This window comes from Nerophis lumbriciformis, linkage group LG29, assembly GCF_033978685.3.
Source record: "Nerophis lumbriciformis linkage group LG29, RoL_Nlum_v2.1, whole genome shotgun sequence".
Lineage (NCBI taxonomy): Eukaryota > Metazoa > Chordata > Actinopteri > Syngnathiformes > Syngnathidae > Nerophis > Nerophis lumbriciformis.
Genome location: NC_084576.2, coordinates 23,504,871 through 23,522,839, shown reverse-complemented (window position 1 = coordinate 23,522,839; position 17,969 = coordinate 23,504,871). Strand labels below are relative to the sequence as shown.

General features: G+C 37.6%; 1 protein-coding gene across 3 annotated transcripts in view; it reads left to right on the top strand.

Moving 5' to 3' along the window:
- lsp1a (lymphocyte specific protein 1 a) overlaps nucleotides 1–17,969 on the top strand; it is a 54,476-nt gene that overhangs the window by 14,130 nt on the left and 22,377 nt on the right. Inside the window, exons 3-5 of one of the 3 annotated variants that reach the window (XM_061924713.1) lie at nucleotides 1,741–1,865; nucleotides 3,089–3,256; nucleotides 16,878–16,997. In XM_061924713.1, the coding sequence (XP_061780697.1) occupies nucleotides 16,996–16,997 (2 nt within the window). In that variant the 5' untranslated portion in view covers nucleotides 1,741–1,865; nucleotides 3,089–3,256; nucleotides 16,878–16,995. Of the gene's footprint in view, nucleotides 1–1,740; nucleotides 1,866–3,088; nucleotides 3,257–10,623; nucleotides 11,034–16,877; nucleotides 16,998–17,969 lie in introns of those variants that run through there. The other 2 variants (XM_061924711.2, XM_061924712.2) reach the window with 2 other exon arrangements.

Below are 17,969 nucleotides of genomic sequence, written 5' to 3'. Positions count from 1 at the left end.
ACTTTTATTAGGTTAAAAAATACAAAATTCGCTCAAACGCTGGCATAAAACGTTAGCATGTTAATGTTAGCACTTGTAAAATGGCGCCAAGTAACGAAATCCACTTTTATTAGGTTAAAAAGTACAAAATTCGCTCAAACACTGGCATAAAACGTTAGCATGCTAATGTTAGCACTTGTAAGATGGCGCTAAGTAACAAACTCCACTTTTATTAGGTTAAAAAGTAAAAAATCCGCTCAAACGCTGGTATAAAACGTTAGCATGCTAATGTTAGCACTTCCAAGATGGCGCCAAGTAACGAAATCCACTTTTATTAGGTTAAAAAGTACAAAATTCGCTCAAATGCTGGCATAAAACATTAGCATGCTAATGTTAGCACTTGTAAGATGGCGCCAAGTATTGAAATCCACTTTTATTAGGTTAAAAAGTACAAAATTTGCTCAAACGCTGGCATAAAACGTTAGCATGCTAATGTTAGCACTTGTAAGATGGCGCTAAGTAGCAAAATCCACTTTTATTAGGTTAAAAAATACAAAATTTGCTCAAACGCTGGCATAAAACGTTAGCATGCTAATGTTAGCACTTGTAAAATGGCGCCAAGTTACGAAATCCACTTTTATTAGGTTAAAAAGTACACAATTCGCTCAAATGCTGGCATAAAACGTTAGCAAGCTAATGTTAGCACTTCTAAGATGGCGCAAAGTAACCAAATCCACTTTTATTAGGTTATAAAGTACAAAATTCGCTCAAATGCTGGCATAAAACGTTAGCATGCTAATGTTGGCACTTCCAAGATGACGCCATGTAACAAAATCCACTTTTATTAGGTTAAAAAGTAAAAAAATCCAGTCAAACGCTGGCATAAAACGTTAGCATGCTAATGTTAGCACTTGTAAGATGGCGCCAAGTAACGAAATTCACTTTTATTAGGTTAAAAAGTACAAAATTCGCTCAAATGCTGGCATAAAACGTTAGCATGCTAATGTTAGCACTTGTAAGATGGCGCTAAGTAGCAAAATCCACTTTTATTAGGTTAAAAAATACAACATTTGCTCAAACGCTGGCATAAAACGTTAGCATGCTAATGTTAGCACTTGTAAAATGGCGGCAAGTTACGAAATCCACTTTTATTCGGTTAAAAAGTACAAAATTCGCTCAAACGCTGGCATAAAACATTAGCATGCTAATGTTAGCACTTGTAAGATGGCGCTAAGTAATAAAATCCACTTTTATTAGGTTAAAAAGTACAAAATCCCGTCAAACGCTGGCATAAAACGTTAGCATGCTAATGTTAGCACTTGTAAGATGGCGCCAAGTAACGAAATCCACTTTTATTAGGTTAAAAAGTACAAAATTCGCTCAAATGCTGGCATAAAATGTTAGCATGCTAATGTTAGCACTTGTAAGATGGCGCCAAGTAACCAAATCGATGATTTTTTAGGTCAAAAAGCACAAAAGTGTCTTTACTGATGATGAGTCTGATTCACGCTGACCCACCTTGGTCTCATACTGGACCTGGTCCACAACATCCATCCATCCATTTTCTACCGCTTGTCCCGTTCGGGGTCGCGGGGGGTGCTGGAGCCTAGTTCTCCAATATGCTTCTTGTTTTGACACGGTGATGTTGTGGTGAGGAAAGCTCTCAAGTCCTCGCCTGCAGGACTTCCCGAGCTGTTCTTTGTTTCCGGAAGCGTTCCCTGGCCCAGACTGTTATTTGATCCTCTCCCACATCTTTGCCAGGTTCCGTGGCACCGAGTGTGACCTCACTCGGCAGGAATGTGAGCTTGGAGGAGGTCGTGTTGCAACACGTGTCCAGGAGAACCTTGTCCGGGACCTTCTGGGCTGGACTTCTGCAGCCTCACAAGGTACCTCTTTTTCCTTTCAAAATAAAAGCATGGAAACATTGGATGACTTTACAGGTTCTTCTATCACAGGTACCAACATACCACTTTGGGAAAAAAAAAAAAGAAGAAAAAAAAAAAAAAGAGGCTTCGCTACACATCTTAAAGAGTGTCTTATTATACGAAACCAACTTTTCTTACCTTTTGGTACCTGTTTTTGTGTATTTAGGATCCCAACAAGTCCCTAAAATGTCTGTTTCTTAGCTGTGGGTTGTAGTACACTTTTCCACCACGTGTGGCAGTATTGACAATATCAAACAAACAGAAGAAGTCTGGAGATAAAGTCTTAGAAAAGTTTCTTAAAAGGGGAACTGCACTTTTTTTTTTTTTTACATTTTGTATATCATTCCCAATCCTATATATACATATATATATGAATATATATATATATATATATACATATATATATGTATATATATATATAAATATATATATATATATATATATATATATATATATATATATATATATATATATATATATATATATATATATATATATGTATATGTGTACATATTTTTTTTTTTTTAAATAAAATATAAAAAAATATATAATTATTGAAGACGATCAAATGAAGAGTAAGATTACTATTTCAGTGTTAATATTTGAATGGGCTTTGGGTCTCACTGTATTTGATAAGTAAGGCCCCTATGTAAAAAAGTGTAAAGAACCCCTGCAGTAGGTTTTACTAAAGTACTTTTTCACTACCTTAATTCCAGCATTATTGCTAACACACTTCCACTATTGTGTACTTATTAAACACGTATTTACCATTCACAAATGGGACCTATTAACTTCATGGTCATGTGAGAAGGGTGTTACGGGTGTGGCTTGGCATTGTTGGTGTGATCCCGGGATGCAGAGAAGGCAGCAAGCGAGACGCAGTTGAGATGGTCCCTTTATTAGGTTCGGCAGGCTAAGTCAGCACAGGATCTGATGAAAAACAAGTAAACACTGCGGCATACACACGACACAACAACAACTATTAAACCACAACCGCCTGGCACCTGGTGCTGGCAAATTAAATCTCCTAATTGTTAGATACACTGTAGATATGACAGCCAAACAGTTGAGTATTATTTTACTAAGTATCTAGTACTTGTATTTGCTCCAAATAGTAGAACCTAATCATGTGTTGCTAAAGACGGTTCATAAACTTTTCTGATGGCCTCTTTCCACCTTGGTAGGGCCGCTGGGGCGTGCATGAAGAAGTGGAGTGTAGTGTCCCAGCAGCGTGACGATCATACGATTCATGGTTCCTCGTATGAAACTCACCGCAGGTCACATTCCACACGAGTCACATGACCTGCTGCTCCCGTTGTCCTGGGGAACACGCCGTGGAGGATCAGCACAAGGTGTGTGTGTGTGTGTGTGTGTGTGTGTGTGTGTGTGTGTGTGTGTGTGTGTGTGTGTGTGTGTGTGTGGTCTCTTTGTTGACACTCAAGCAGATGTTCCCAGCTCTTTATTTAATTTTTTTATATTTCATGAAACAATATCTTCCCGGTCCTTTTAAAACATTTACTTATTATTTTAAAATGTGTATAATAAATATATATATATATATATATATATATATATATATATATATATATATATACATACAGTAAGTATATATATATATATATATATATATATATATATATACACACTATATATATATATATATATATATATATATATATATATATATATATATATATATATATATATATATATATATATATATATATACACTATATTGCCAAAAGTATTTGGCCACCCATCCAAATGATGAGAATCAGGTGTCCTAATTACTTGGCCCGGTGAATAAAATCAAGCACTTAGGCATGGAGACTGTTACTACAAACATTTGTGAAAGAATGGGCCGCTCTCAGTGATTTCCAGCGTGGAACTGTCATAGGATGCCACCTTTGCAACAAATCCAGTCGTGAAATTCCCTCGCTCCTAAATATTCCAAAGTCAACTGTCGGCTTTATTATAAGAAAATGGAAGAGTTTGGGAACAATAGCAACTCAGCCAGGAAGTGGTAGGCCACGTAAACTGACAGAGAGGAGTCAGCGGATGCTGAAGCGCATAGTGCAAAGACTTTCTGCACAGTCAGTTGCTACAAAGCTCCAAACGTCATGTGACCTTTCAATTAGCCCACGTACAGTACGCAGAGAGCTTCATGGAATGCGTTTCCATGGCCGAATAGCTGAATCTAAGCCATACACCATCAAGTCCAATGCAAAGCGTGGGATGCAGTGGTGTAAAGCACGTCACCACTGGACTCTAGAGCAGTGGAGACGCCTTCTCTGGACTGATGAATCACGCTTTTCCATTTGGAAATCTGATGGACAAGTCTGGGTTTGGAGGTTGCCAGGAGAACGCTACATTTCGGACTGTATTGTGCTGAGTGTGAAATTTGGTGGAGGTGGAATTATGGTGTGGGGTTGTTTTTCAGGAGTTGGGCTTGGCCCCTTAGTTCCAGTGAAAGGAACTTTGAATGCTACAGGATACCAAAACATTTTGGACAATTCCATGCTCCCAACCTTGTGGGAACAGTTTGGAGCGGGCCCCTTCCTCTTCCAACATGACTGTGCACCAGTGCACAAAGCAAGGTCCATAAAGACATGGATGACAGAGTCTGGTGTGGATGAACTTGACTGGCCTGCACAGAGTCCTGACCTGAACCCGATAGAACACTTTTGGGATGAATTAGAACAGAGACTGAAAGCCAGGCCTTCTCCACTAAACAAGTGTGACCTCACCAATAAGAATGGTGGAAAATTCCTATAAACACACTTCGCAACCTTGTGGACAGCCTTCCTAGAAGAGTGGAAGCTGTAATAGCTGCAAAAGGTGGACCCACATCGTATTGAACCCTATGAGTTAGGAATGGGACGCCACTTCAAGTTCATATGTGAGTCAAGGCAGGTGGCCAAATACTTTTGGCAATATAGTGTGTGTATATATATATATATATATATATATATATATATATATATATATATGTATGTATGTATGTATGTGTGTATGTATATATATATATGCTTTTTATACTTTTTGACTTGGGGGCCGCTCCATATAAATATCTATCCATCTACGTAGATGGTTTTGGGACCTGTGATGTAGATCATCATTCCAACAAGCAAAGTGCAGTAAAAAGCAAATACCAGGAGGTAGATTTTAGTGTCAGGCGGGGGAGGGGCGTGCAGGTGATGAGAGATTCTGAGTGGTCGGAACACTTGGTGGGTCACGGGGTCAACAAGGCAAGGAGAGGCTGTTTCAGTCGGAAAGTTACTTCCTGACATTTGATACCAACTAAAACCTCTTTGTTAAAGAGGTTCATTTAGCCTACTAATGTGTATTTATAAATGGTTGATTTATATAGGCTAGTAAGGTAAAGTTTTGTACCTGACAAGTTTCGGCTATCTTGCTTCTGCAGCCTTCATCAGAGGTGTCAGGTACAAGACTTTACCTTACTAGCCTATATAAATCAACCATTTGTATATAAAACCTCTTTGTGTTCTTTTGTTTGCTTACTCGTAAAACTCCACCAGTTTTTTTTTTACATGCCCGTCTGAGCAGTGAGGTCACGTTCAGGTGCTTGTTTACGTGTCGGGACATGAAAGCGTGGAGGCGGCCTTTTTTTGTTGTTGTCGTCGTCATCGAGCAGCAGGAGTGGAGTGACTCCAGGCGACGGCGGGCAGTGTCGTCATGGCGACCAGGCACGTACTGTGGATATTTTTCTATTTCATATGAGTGTGAGACTTTTAGCAACTCACACTGTGGTTCAACCAATCAGATCGCTGATCTCGCCCTCCACATCTTTGATGGGTGACTTTCACAAATTTCATTTTGTTCATGTTGCATTGCAGATTAGAGTTTTATTCTTAATTAGCACCTCCTTTTACTGTGATTGTGAAACAAAATGCAGAAGATAAATACATTGAATAATAGCTAACTTAAAAAAAATCTGCAAAATAATACACAATTGCCCGAAATAAAAATGCAGTTACATTTAATTGAATAAAAAAATGCCATAAAATAAAATGCATGTCATTAAGTAATTGAAACGGTCACAAATGCAATACATTCATGCAATAATGGACTAAATAGCATTTATTAGGGACGTGAATCTTACAACAACTCGATTCAAACCGATTTCTCCCAATAAATTATTTAATATAAAAATGATAATACATTGGATTTACCATAGACAGGCTATGATTAGCATTAGCGATTTTACACGGCGATTTCAATACTCTCAAATTTAGTAATGAATTGTTAGGAACTGGTCAAGGGGGTGACCCCGGGATGCAGAGACGAGAGGCAAGTTTGAATAACAAAAAGGGAATACATTTAATGAGTCCAAAAAGTGTAACAAAAAGCAATGGGGCAGAAAGTGCACACTAGTGATGGGTCCGGCAACACCGATGCATCGGCGCATGCGTCGAGCTCATAGAGCGAAACCCTGTGTCGGTGCGCGTACCGCTTTTAGAAAGTCACGTGACCGATCATGAGCTGTTTTGGTCACGTGACCGATACGCGAACTGTGTCGCACTGACGCCTCCTCTGTGCCCTGTGAGCGGGTCTTTTCTACAGCCGGAGAAATAATAACTAAGAAGAGAAAGCGTCTAAAATTGAATACATTGGAAAAACTGGGTTTTTTTTTAAATAAAAATGTGTAAAAAAAACATAAATAATAATTTCCAGGTCCACAAGCATCCTCATTCACAACACGTTCTCTTAGATTTCCATGTTATGATACATGTTCACATTATTTATTGACTGTATCTAAAAAAGACAAAACATATATTTTTATTTAAATGAAGTTATGAAATAATCCTAAATGAAATACAATGACTTGGTTTATATTATTGTATATACTAGGTCAGTGGTTCTCAACCTTTTTTCAGCAATGTACCCCCTGTGAATTTTGTTTTAATTCAAGTACCCCCTAATCAGAGCAAAGCATTTTTGGTTGAAAAAAAAAAGATAAAGAAGTAAAATACAGCACTATGTCATCAGTTTCTGATTTATTAAATTTTATAACAGTGCAAAATATTGCTCATTTGTAGTGGTCTTTCTTGAACTATTTGGAAAAAAAGATATGAAAATAACTAAAAACTTGTTGAAAAATAAACAAGTGATTCAATTATAAATAAAGATTTCTGCACATAGAAGTAATCATCAACTTAAAGTGCCCTCTTTGGGGATTGTATTAGAGATCCATCTGGATTCATCAACTTAATTCTAAACATTTCTTCACAAAAAAAAAAATCTTTAACATCAATATTTATGGAACATGTCCACAAAAAATCTAGCTGTCAACACTGAATATTGCATTGTTGCATTTCTTTTCACAGTTCTTTTTGACAGACATTTTAGTGACAAACCTGAGCTTGTGCTTCACTGAGTTTATGAACTTACATTCATATTTTGTTGAAGTATTATTCAATAAATATATTTATAAAGGATTTTTGAATTGTTGCTATTTTTAGAATATTTAAAAAAAATCTCACGTACCCCTTGGCATACCTTCAAGTACCCCCAGGGGTACACGTACCCCCATTTGAGAACCACTGTCCTAGGTCATAAAATCAGTGTCAGTTGAGTCGGTCCATAGGTTGCTTGTAGGGATTTTTAATGTCCACCAGATGTCAGTATTTAGTGACACAGTATCAATACAGTTTTGCAATGTGTCGAAACGCTTCATGACGCCTCATCAACCCATCACTAGTGCACACCATGAATACTTAAATGAAACAGGTTCCTCAGTGGTCGGCAGGGGGAGAAGCCAGGGCACACTAAAACACAGGCTAAAGTCCTTGTTGCCTCAAGGAGGCTAGGAAACAAACACAACAACGTTAGGAATTACAGGACTAAGGAAAAACAACATACCAGGACTGACGAGGCGAAGCAGGCACGTGCACGTGGAAGGTGCAGGATAAATTGACCGACAAGAGCCAGCTGTGGGAGGTGAGCTTAAATAGTCCTCGGTGGAAATAGGTTGCAGGTGTGCCTTAGTGTCCGCCTCTCGCTGGAGACTAATGAGCTGCGGGAACACATCACAACACAAGAGAAGGCAGGGAAATAAAAACACAACATGAATATATATAACAAAGATTAATCTTACAATCAAACAGCTGGTTTGTAGTAGGCACAATACTTACAGTATAAAGACTTTGTATGGCGCAACATACCACATGGAAAAGACAACAAATCATAGATAGCCTACACAGTACTGCCATCTAATGTCTTGGAAGTGCAACTGCATTGCAAATTAGACAAAGAAAAGTGATAATAAATGTTACATTAAAAATACAACATTTTATTATCAAACAATTACAATTTATTGACACACACAAAAGTACCGAAAATTGGTACAATTGGGTATCGATTGCCAGGTACAGGGAACTGGTACTGTATACGATACCCATCCCTACTTATGATGTATACATGATGTATACATGATGTATACATGATGTATACATGATGTATACATGCGATAAGTAAGCATGCAGATGGCCTAGACAACAACTTTTTAAAAATGTTTTTGTGAAAAAAATGTAAATAAAGAAAAACATTGATTATTGAAAATAATGAATTTATTCAGAATTGGAATTGGATTCGGATGTGAATTGATATTTTTGTATTTCACGACTGAATGAATGAGGTATTTCATAATTGAAATAATAAATCACATTTTAATAAGTACCTTATGTTCCGGACTACAGAGCGCACCCACTAAATTTTAGGGAAATAAGTTTTTTCCCATATATTTATATATTTATAAATGTTTGTTTACATAACTTAATTGATTCCAAACGGTGTCTGTTAAACAGATGATCAAACAAAACAGAAGTCATCGTCATGGACCCACTAGCTGTGCAAGCTAGCTCTCCAATCAGCTAAACAGACTTAATAACTCCACGTTGACGTTGACACTCCTACAGACATCACAAATGGGACAGTTTAGTAAGTAAGAATTGTTTTAGTTATATTGTAAAACTTACAAAGGTTGCTTGGAGTGATGAATGAAGAATCCATACAAGTAGAAAACGCTATGGACGGTTTGAAGAAGAAACGCCACTTCTATTTGCGGTTGTAAAGCTCTAAACAGAAGGACACTGCAGCACCTGCAGTGAGCAAACTTGCCCAAAAGATGGCGCCATAGCACAAACAAAACACACCTTTTCAGTGTCTTTGTTTTTTTTTTTTTAAATATTTGCATTATGACCGTCAGCAAAAAAAAATCCATAAATTAGCTGCACCGTTTTCATAATCCGCAGGGTTCAAAGCCTAGGAAAAAAATATAGCGGCTTACAGTTCGGAATTTACAGTAGTTACTTATTTAATTTCCGCACGCTGTTCCATTTTTGCAATGTAGATAGAAATGATTCAAACCGAATGAATCTGTTAGGTTGTGGACAACGTAAAAGCTACGTGAATATTTCACATTGTTTATTGTCGAAGATAGAGATGTCCGATAACATCGGACTGCCGATTTTATCGGCCGATAAATGCTTTAAAATGTAATATCGGAAATTATCGGTTTCAAAAAGTAAAATTTATGACTTTTTAAAACGCCACTGTGTACACGGACGTAGGGAGAAGTACAGAGCGCCAATAAACCTTAAAGGCACTGCCTTTGCGTGCCATCCCAATCACATAATATCTACGGCTTTTCACACACACAAGTGAATGCAAAGCATACTTGGTCAACAGCCATACAGGTCACACTGAGGGTGGCCGGAAAAACAACTTTAACACTGTTACAAATATGCGCCAAATATGACAAACCCATTTCGGGAGAACATCCGCACCGTAACACAACATAAACACAACAGAACAAATGCCCAGAACCCCTTGCAGCACTAACTCTTCCGTGACGCTACAATATACACCCCCCGCTAACCCCGCCCACCTCAACCTCCTCATGCTCTCCCAAATTCCAAGCTGCTGTTTTGAGGCATGTTAAAAAAAAAAAAAGCACTTTGTGACTTCAATAATAAATATGGCAGTGCCATGTTGGCATTTTTTTTCCATAACTTGAGTTGATTTATTTTGGAAAACCTTGTTACATTGTTTAATGCATCCAGCGGGGCATCACAACAAAATCAGCCATAATAATGTGTTCATTCCACGACTGTATATATCGGTATCGGTTGATGTTGTAATCGGTAATTAAGAGTTGGACAATATCGGAATATTGGCAAAAAAGCCATTATCGGACATCTCTAGTAGTTGCTTATTTAATTTCCGCACGCTGTTCCATTTTTTGTAATGTAAATAGAAATGATTCAAACCGAATTAATCTGTTAGGTTGTGGACAACGTAAAAGCTACGTTAATATTTCACATTGCTTATTGTCGAACAAGTGTAAAAAGATGACAAAAATATGCACGATAAGAGTTTGAACGTTGGACGTTTTAGGACAACTTCAATTGTCGGACAAGTTTCTCGCTAATGGTCGTGTAAGAAGGCGTACAGAAAAACGAGCCACTTGAAAGCAGCGTGCTGTTGCCGTGGCAACCATTAGCGACAACAAAGCCTCACACAACAAACAATAAACACTTTCTCTTAGTGTCTGCTTTTCATCGCAGGCAGATTAAAATGTTGGGGGGGGGGCCACAGAAGGGGGATTTGGGTAGGGGGGGGGGGTCAGTGTGAGAGAATCGTCTTTCATTCCCCCCCCCCCCCCCAACACAGGCGGAGACCACATGACCGTCATGGAGGGAAAAAAGCAGAAGGATGCTCAATGAGAAGCACATGTGGGCCAAAAGGGGGAGGGGAGATGACTCACAGGAGAGGGAGGTGTTGTCGGAGGGTCCCGACTCTCCCAAATACGAGCCCGGCACGGGAGCAAGTAGGACACAAAAGAGGCAGCGTTTGGACCGCCAGCGCAACCGCAACAACACTGTCTTCAGCCTGTGGGCACCGAGGACCAGCAGAAGACCCGAAGAAGTAGAAGTCCTGAATAAGTAGAAGTCCTGAAGAAGGAGAAGACCTGAAGAAGTAGAAGACCTGAAGAAGGAGACTAGAAGAAGACCTGAAGGACTCAAAAGGAAGACCTGAAGAAGACAAGATGTCCAACGCGCTGCTGAGGAGAAACTCCAGCAAACAAGGTCTTCAGAAGCTAATCAGGTGAACTTTTGGTTCAATTCCTTTCTCCTGAAGAACTTCTACTATTATTATCATGATGATGAAATATTCAATGCACGTTTTGAACCTGCGACCTTATCAGCCTCACCTCCTCCCACACCCGCTGAGCCCCCCCTTCTCCCCCTCCCCGATGGGGGATTACTGGGCAGGTTTTGGGTCATTGTGGTTTTAGCAGGATTGCGGTCCTCTCGCAGAACAACATGTTGACAAAAGTGCCACAGGTTCGATTCCTTGACAGCTTTGTGAAGATGGCATCATGAAGCTTGTGCGCTCACAAGGAAAGTACTTCCTTATCAAAGGTCAACTCAGGGAGTCTTCTCCTGCATCAACTACATTAGTACTGTAGTAGTAGTAGTAGTACTGTAGTAGTCTATTAGTAGAAAAAGTACTGTAATAGTGCTGTAGTAGTGGTGGTAGTGTGTTAGTAGTAAAAGTATAGTGATAGCAGTACTGTAGTAGTGGTAGTAGTGTATTAGTAGTACACGTATAGTAATAGTAGTACTGCAGTAGTTGTAGTAACACTGTAGTTGTGTATTAGTAGTAGAAGTATAGTAATAGTAGTATTGTAGTTGTAGTAATACTGTAGTTGTGTATTAGTAGTAATAGTATAGTAATAGTAGTACTGTAGTAGTTGTAGTAATACTGTAGTTGTGTATTAGTAGTAGAATTATAGTAATAGTAGTACTGTAGTAGTGGTAGTAGTGTATGAGTAGTAGAAGTATAGTAATAGTAGTACTGTAGTAGTTGTAGTACTACTGTAGTAGTGTATTAGTAGAAGAATTATAATAATAGTAGTACTGTAGTAGTTGTAGTAATACTGTAGTAGTGTATTAGTAGTAGAATTATAGTAATAGTAGTACTGTAGTAGTAGTAGTAGTAGTGTATTAGTAGTAGATGTATAGTAATAGCAGTAGTACTGTAATAGTAGTATTAGTACTGTTGTAGAAGTAGGGGTACTGTAGTAGCGATAGTAGTGTATTAGTTGTAGAAGTATAATAATACTAGTAGTAGTAGTAGTGTATTAGTAGTAGAAGTATAGTAATAGTAGTACTGTAGTAGTAGTGGTAGTAGTGTATTAGTAGTAGACGTATAGTAGTAGCAGTAGTACTGTAGAAGTATTGTAGTAGTACTGTAATAGTAGTATTAGTACTGTTGTAGTAGTAGGAGTACTGTAGTAGTGGTAGTAGTGTATTAGTAGTAGAAGTATAGTAATAGTAGTAGAAGTATAGTAATAGTAGTACTGTAGTTGTAGTAATACTGTAGTTGTGTATTAGTAGTAATAGTATAGTAATAGTAGTACTGTAGTAGTTGTATTAATACTGTAGTTGTGTATTAGTAGTAGAATTATAGTAATAGTAGTACTGTAGTAGTGGTAGTAGTGTATTAGTAGTAGAAGTATAGTAATAGTAGTACTGTAGTAGTTGTAATAATACTGTAATAGTGTATTAGTAGAAGAATTATAGTAATAGTAGCACTGTAGTAGTTGTAGTAATACTGTAGTAGTGTATTAGTAGTAGAATTATAGTAATAGTAGTGTAGTAGTAGTAGTAGTAGTAGGAGTAGTGTATTAGTAGACGTATAGTAATAGCAGTAGTACTGTAATAGTAGTATTAGTACTGTTGTAGAAGTAGGGTTACTGTAGTAGCGATAGTAGTGTATTAGTTGCAGAAGTATAATAATACTAGTAGTGGTAGTAGTAGTGTATTAGTAGTAGAAGTATAGTAATAGTAGTACTGTAGTAGTAGTGGTAGTAGTGTATTAGTAGTAGACATATAGTAATAGTAGTAGCAGTAGTACTGTAGAAGTATTGTAGTCGTACTGTAATAGTAGTATTAGTGCTGTTGTAGTAGTAGGAGTACTGGAGTAGTGGTAGTAGTGTATTAGTAGTAGAAGTATAGTAATAGTAGAAGTATAGTAATAGTAGTACCAGTATTACTGTAGTAGTGTAGTAATAGTAGTAGTATTGTAATAGTAGTACTAGTTCGTATTAAGTAGTATATGTAATTAGTAGTAGTACCATAGAAATAGCAATAGTTGTAGTTAATATTAAGTAGTAGTAATGTAGTAGTTGTAGTAGGTAGTATTTAGTAGTAGTATTGCTAAAGTAGTTATAGTAGTGTAGTAGTTCATAATAGTGTAGTAGTAGAAGTATAATAGTTGTAGTAGTACTGTAGTAGTACTGCAGCACTTGCAGTAGTATGAGTAGTAGTAAATGTACTGTGGTAGTAGTACTATAATAGTAATTGAAGTCAAGTAGTAGTGTAGTCGTAGTGGTTGTATAGTAGTACTAGTAATGTAGTAGTAATGTAGTAGTTATAGTTAAGTAATGGTAGTAATAATGTGTTAGTCATAGTAAGTAGTATTAAGTATTAGTAGTACTAGTATTGTGGTAGTTGTATTAAGCAATATTAAGTAGTAGTTGTTGTAATAGTTATTGTAAGACGTATTAGTATGTAGTTGTAGTAATGTAGTAGTAGCTGTAGTAAATTAGTATTAGGTAATAGTATTTGAAGTAGTATTAAATAATAATAGTTCTGTTGTAGTAGGTAGTATAGATACAATACTATAGTAGGTTTAGAAGTATTACTTAGTATTGCAGTAGTTTTAGTAGGTAGTACTTAGTAGTTGCAGTTATTAGTAGTACTATAGGTGTTATTGTAGTTCAGTAGTAGTTGTAGTTGGTATTGAGTAGTACTAGTACTGAAGTAGTTGTATTAGGTAATATTACGTAGTGGCTTGTAGTGGTAGTATTTTAGTAGTTTTAGTAGTAGTAGTAGTAAGAGCATTGTAAGTAAACATTGTACATACATCTATAGTATTTTACTGCAGTAGTACATGTCAATCATTGCACATACATCTATAGTATTTTACTGCAGTAGTACATGTCAAATATTGTACATACATGCATTGCATTTTACTGTATTAGTACATGTGAAAGTAGTACTGAAGTAAAGATGACGGACAGTTGATGCTGAGTCAGCATGATGTCATCGACACGAATCATTCGTGTTAACATAATAATATCATCATCATCATCATTATTATTCACATTGAGTCATAGTTTGATTGACAGCCCGGCTGGCATTGGGAGGCGGGGCCAAGCAACAGTGACGTCACTGTGTGACACAGTTAAAGGGTTTACGGCTGCTGGTTACCGTGGCGACACAGCAGGAGACATCATGCTGATGGAATGTTTAGATTCCTGCAGCAAAGTCAGAGTGATGATGTCATCAACGATGTGGGAGTCGCAGTGATAGTAAAAGCTTCAGGAATGTTTTTTTATCTGATTGATTGACAGGTAGTATAAACAACCGCCCTCCTCTGCCCTGCCAACTTGTCTGCATGGACTTCCTGTCACCTCTCTTCCTGTTTCCCCTCCTCTCCTGTCACATAGATGTATTTTAAAAACATTGCATCAGCAAGTACTTGTTATTGAACTTACACACAAAATAAGGGTTTTCTGTGTACTTTAGCGGAACTACTGGGTCAAAGAGAAACTATAAACAGTGTCATAAAGTCTTTGAGGATGCCCCGTACCGTACATTGTGGTTGTTTACAAGCATGCCTTTGTGGATTGGGCCTTTTTATCCCTCATCTTTCTCCAACGTGTCTGCACTTGTTGTCTTTGTGGCGCAAAGGAAGTGAAAAAGGTGGAACGTAGGGACGATGTCATCAGACACAGCAGGATGATGTCATGTTTGAACCTGTCACGACTTGCATTGAACTTGTCATCACCTTTCATCAGACATTACGTGAGCTAACGACATGATTAAAAGGGGACTTAGACTGACGTGAGTCACCAAAGACAACAGTATAAAGTTGTCCGAATGTCCACATTTTTTTTCTGTTTATATGTATATATGTATATATACATTCGTGGTCAAAAGTTTACATACACTTGTAAAGAACATAATGTCATGGCTGTCTTGAGTTTCCAATAATTTCTACAACTTTTATTTTTTTGTGATAGAGTGATTGGAGCACATACTTGTTGGTCACAAAAAACATTAATGAAATTATTTTATGAATTTATTATGGGTCTGCTGAAAATGTGAGCAAATCTGCTGGGTCAAAAGTATACATACAGCGATGTGTCCCTTGGCAAGTTTCACTGCAATAAGGCGCTTTTGGTAGCCATCCACAAGAATCTGCTTGAATTTTAGTTTCATCTGACCACATAACTTTCCTCCAAAAGGTCTTATCTTTGTCCATGTGATGTCAGATGAAACAAAAATTGAGCTGTTTGGCCACAATACCCAGCAATATGTTTGGAGGAGAAAAGGTGAGGCCTTTAATCCCAGCAACACCACGCCTACCGTCAAGCATGGTGGTGGTAGTATTATGCTCTGGGCCTGTTTTGCTGCCAATGCAACTGGTGCTTTACAGAGAGTTAATGGGACAATAAAAAAGGAGGATTACCTCCAAATTCTTCAGGACAAGCTAAAATCATCAGCCCGGAGGTTGGGTCTTGAGCGCAGTTGGGTGTTCCAACAGGACAATGACCCCAAACACACGTCAAAAGTGGTAAAGGAATGGCTAAATCAGGCTAGAATTAAGGTTTTAGAATGGCCTTCCCAAAGTTCTGACCTAAACATGTGGACAATGCTAAAGAAACAAGTCCATGTCAGAAAACCAACACATTTAGCTGAACTGCACCAATTTTGTCAAGAGGAGTGGTCAAAAATTCAAGCAGAAGCTTGTGGATGGCTACCAAAAGCCCCTTATTGCAGTGAAACTTGCCAAGGGACATGTAAGCAAATATTAACATTGCTGTATGTATACTTTTGACCCAGCACATTTAATCACATTTTCAGTAGACACATAATAAATTCATAAAAGAACTAAACTTCATGAATGTTTTTTGTGACCAACAAGTATGTGCTCCAATCACTCTATCACAAAAAAATAAGAGTTGTATAAATGTTTGGCAACTCAAGACAGCCATGACATTATGTTCTTTACAAGTGTATGTCAACTTTTGACCACAACAGCGTGTGTGTGTGTGTGTGTGTGTGTGTGTGTGTGTGTGTGTGTCTATAATTATATAAATGGATAATTATACAGTATATATGGATATGTGTATGTATGTATATATATATACATGTATACTGTGTGTGTATATATACTGTATTGCTAATATATATACAGTATATATAATATACTGTGCGTGTATATACTCTGTATCTATATACACTGTGTATACAGTATACTGTATATATATAATATACATACTGTGTATATATAATATATGTACATATGTGTGTATGTATATATGTATATTTATATACATATATGTATGTAAATGTATGTATGCATATATATATATATATATATATATATATATATGTATGTATATACATATATATGTATATATATGTGTGTGTGTGTATAAATATATGTATATACTTTATGTGTATGTATGTGTATATGTATATATACATGCATTTGCCTCCTACCTTCATTTAGTGATGCTAGCTAGCTAGTAGGGGCTGCTACCTTGTTTAGTTGGCGTGAGATGACATCATCAAAGTGCATCAGTGGCTTTTATACAAGAGAATAAATACTCACTCACTTATGATATTGCTGGATGTAAGAAAAAGGCTTTTATTTTGAAAGTCTACTCTCCCTGACCCCTTTGAGGCCCGTTGGTTATGTGTGGCGCTTTCACACCTTTAAAACAAACACGCAGCTGCGCGCCAACCTGGCCACATCTCTTCCTTGTCCTCACTTTCCCCTCGACAGGAAGTCAGGCCGACAAAAGGGTCAGGATGGACAGGAAGTGGCGCTAATGAGTAATTCTTTGACCTCTATCCTTTGTAACCTTAGGCTGACAGCGCAGAGGAGCATTGAAGACGCACAGGAAGTGGAGAGAGAGCGTCGGCGGCGAGCTCGCGAGACGTCCTGTCGCAGGAACAGCGACTCAGCGCCGGCAGAGGAGCATGACATGTAAGTCATCAACATAGGTGAACACACACACACACACACACACACACACACACACACACACACACACACACACACACACACACACACACACACACACACACACACACACACACACACACACACACACACACACACACACAGCTGTTGTGTTGCTTACACAAGTGCTGAAGAACGTTGACATCATGGCATCCTTCATGTCAAACCTTTGACTGCTAATTATACCTTGTACCTGCTAAGCCCCGCCTCCTCCACCAAGCGCGTGACTGCGGTCAGTTTTCAGTCTTTTGTTTTGAAGTTCATCTTTTAACAGGGCGGTGGGGTTCATGTTTTAAAAAAATTGCAGCTCGAGAGGAAGAAGCAGGCGGAACATTCTCCTTGGTGATGACTAGCATAAACACAACGATGGGACGTGTCGTCATGGCATCGCAATCCAGGTGGCAGGTGTTGTCTCGTTAAGCAGACTCTCATGTGCTCATTAACCTGTCAGCAGCATCCCTGATGGCCATGGGGCTACTAACTCGTCTTAATTTCACCTATATGTATATATATATATATTTATATATATATATATATATATATATATATATATATATATGTATATATATATATATATATATATATATATATATATATATATATATACATATATATATATATATATTATATTATATTTCATATTTTACATTTTTATTTAATATTAAAATATTTATTTTTTGAAATTAATACGAAGGGAATAAGCAGTAGAAAATGGATGGATGGATGTATTAGAGATGTCCGATAATGGCTTTTTTGCCGATATCCGATATTCTGATATTGTCCAACTCTTTATTACCGATTCCGATATCAACCGATACCGATATATACTGTACAGTGGTGGAATCAACACATTATTATGCCTAATTTTGAGGTGGGCGGGTTTGGTGGTAGCGGGGGGTGTATATTGTAGCGTCCGTGAAGAGTTAGTGCTGCAAG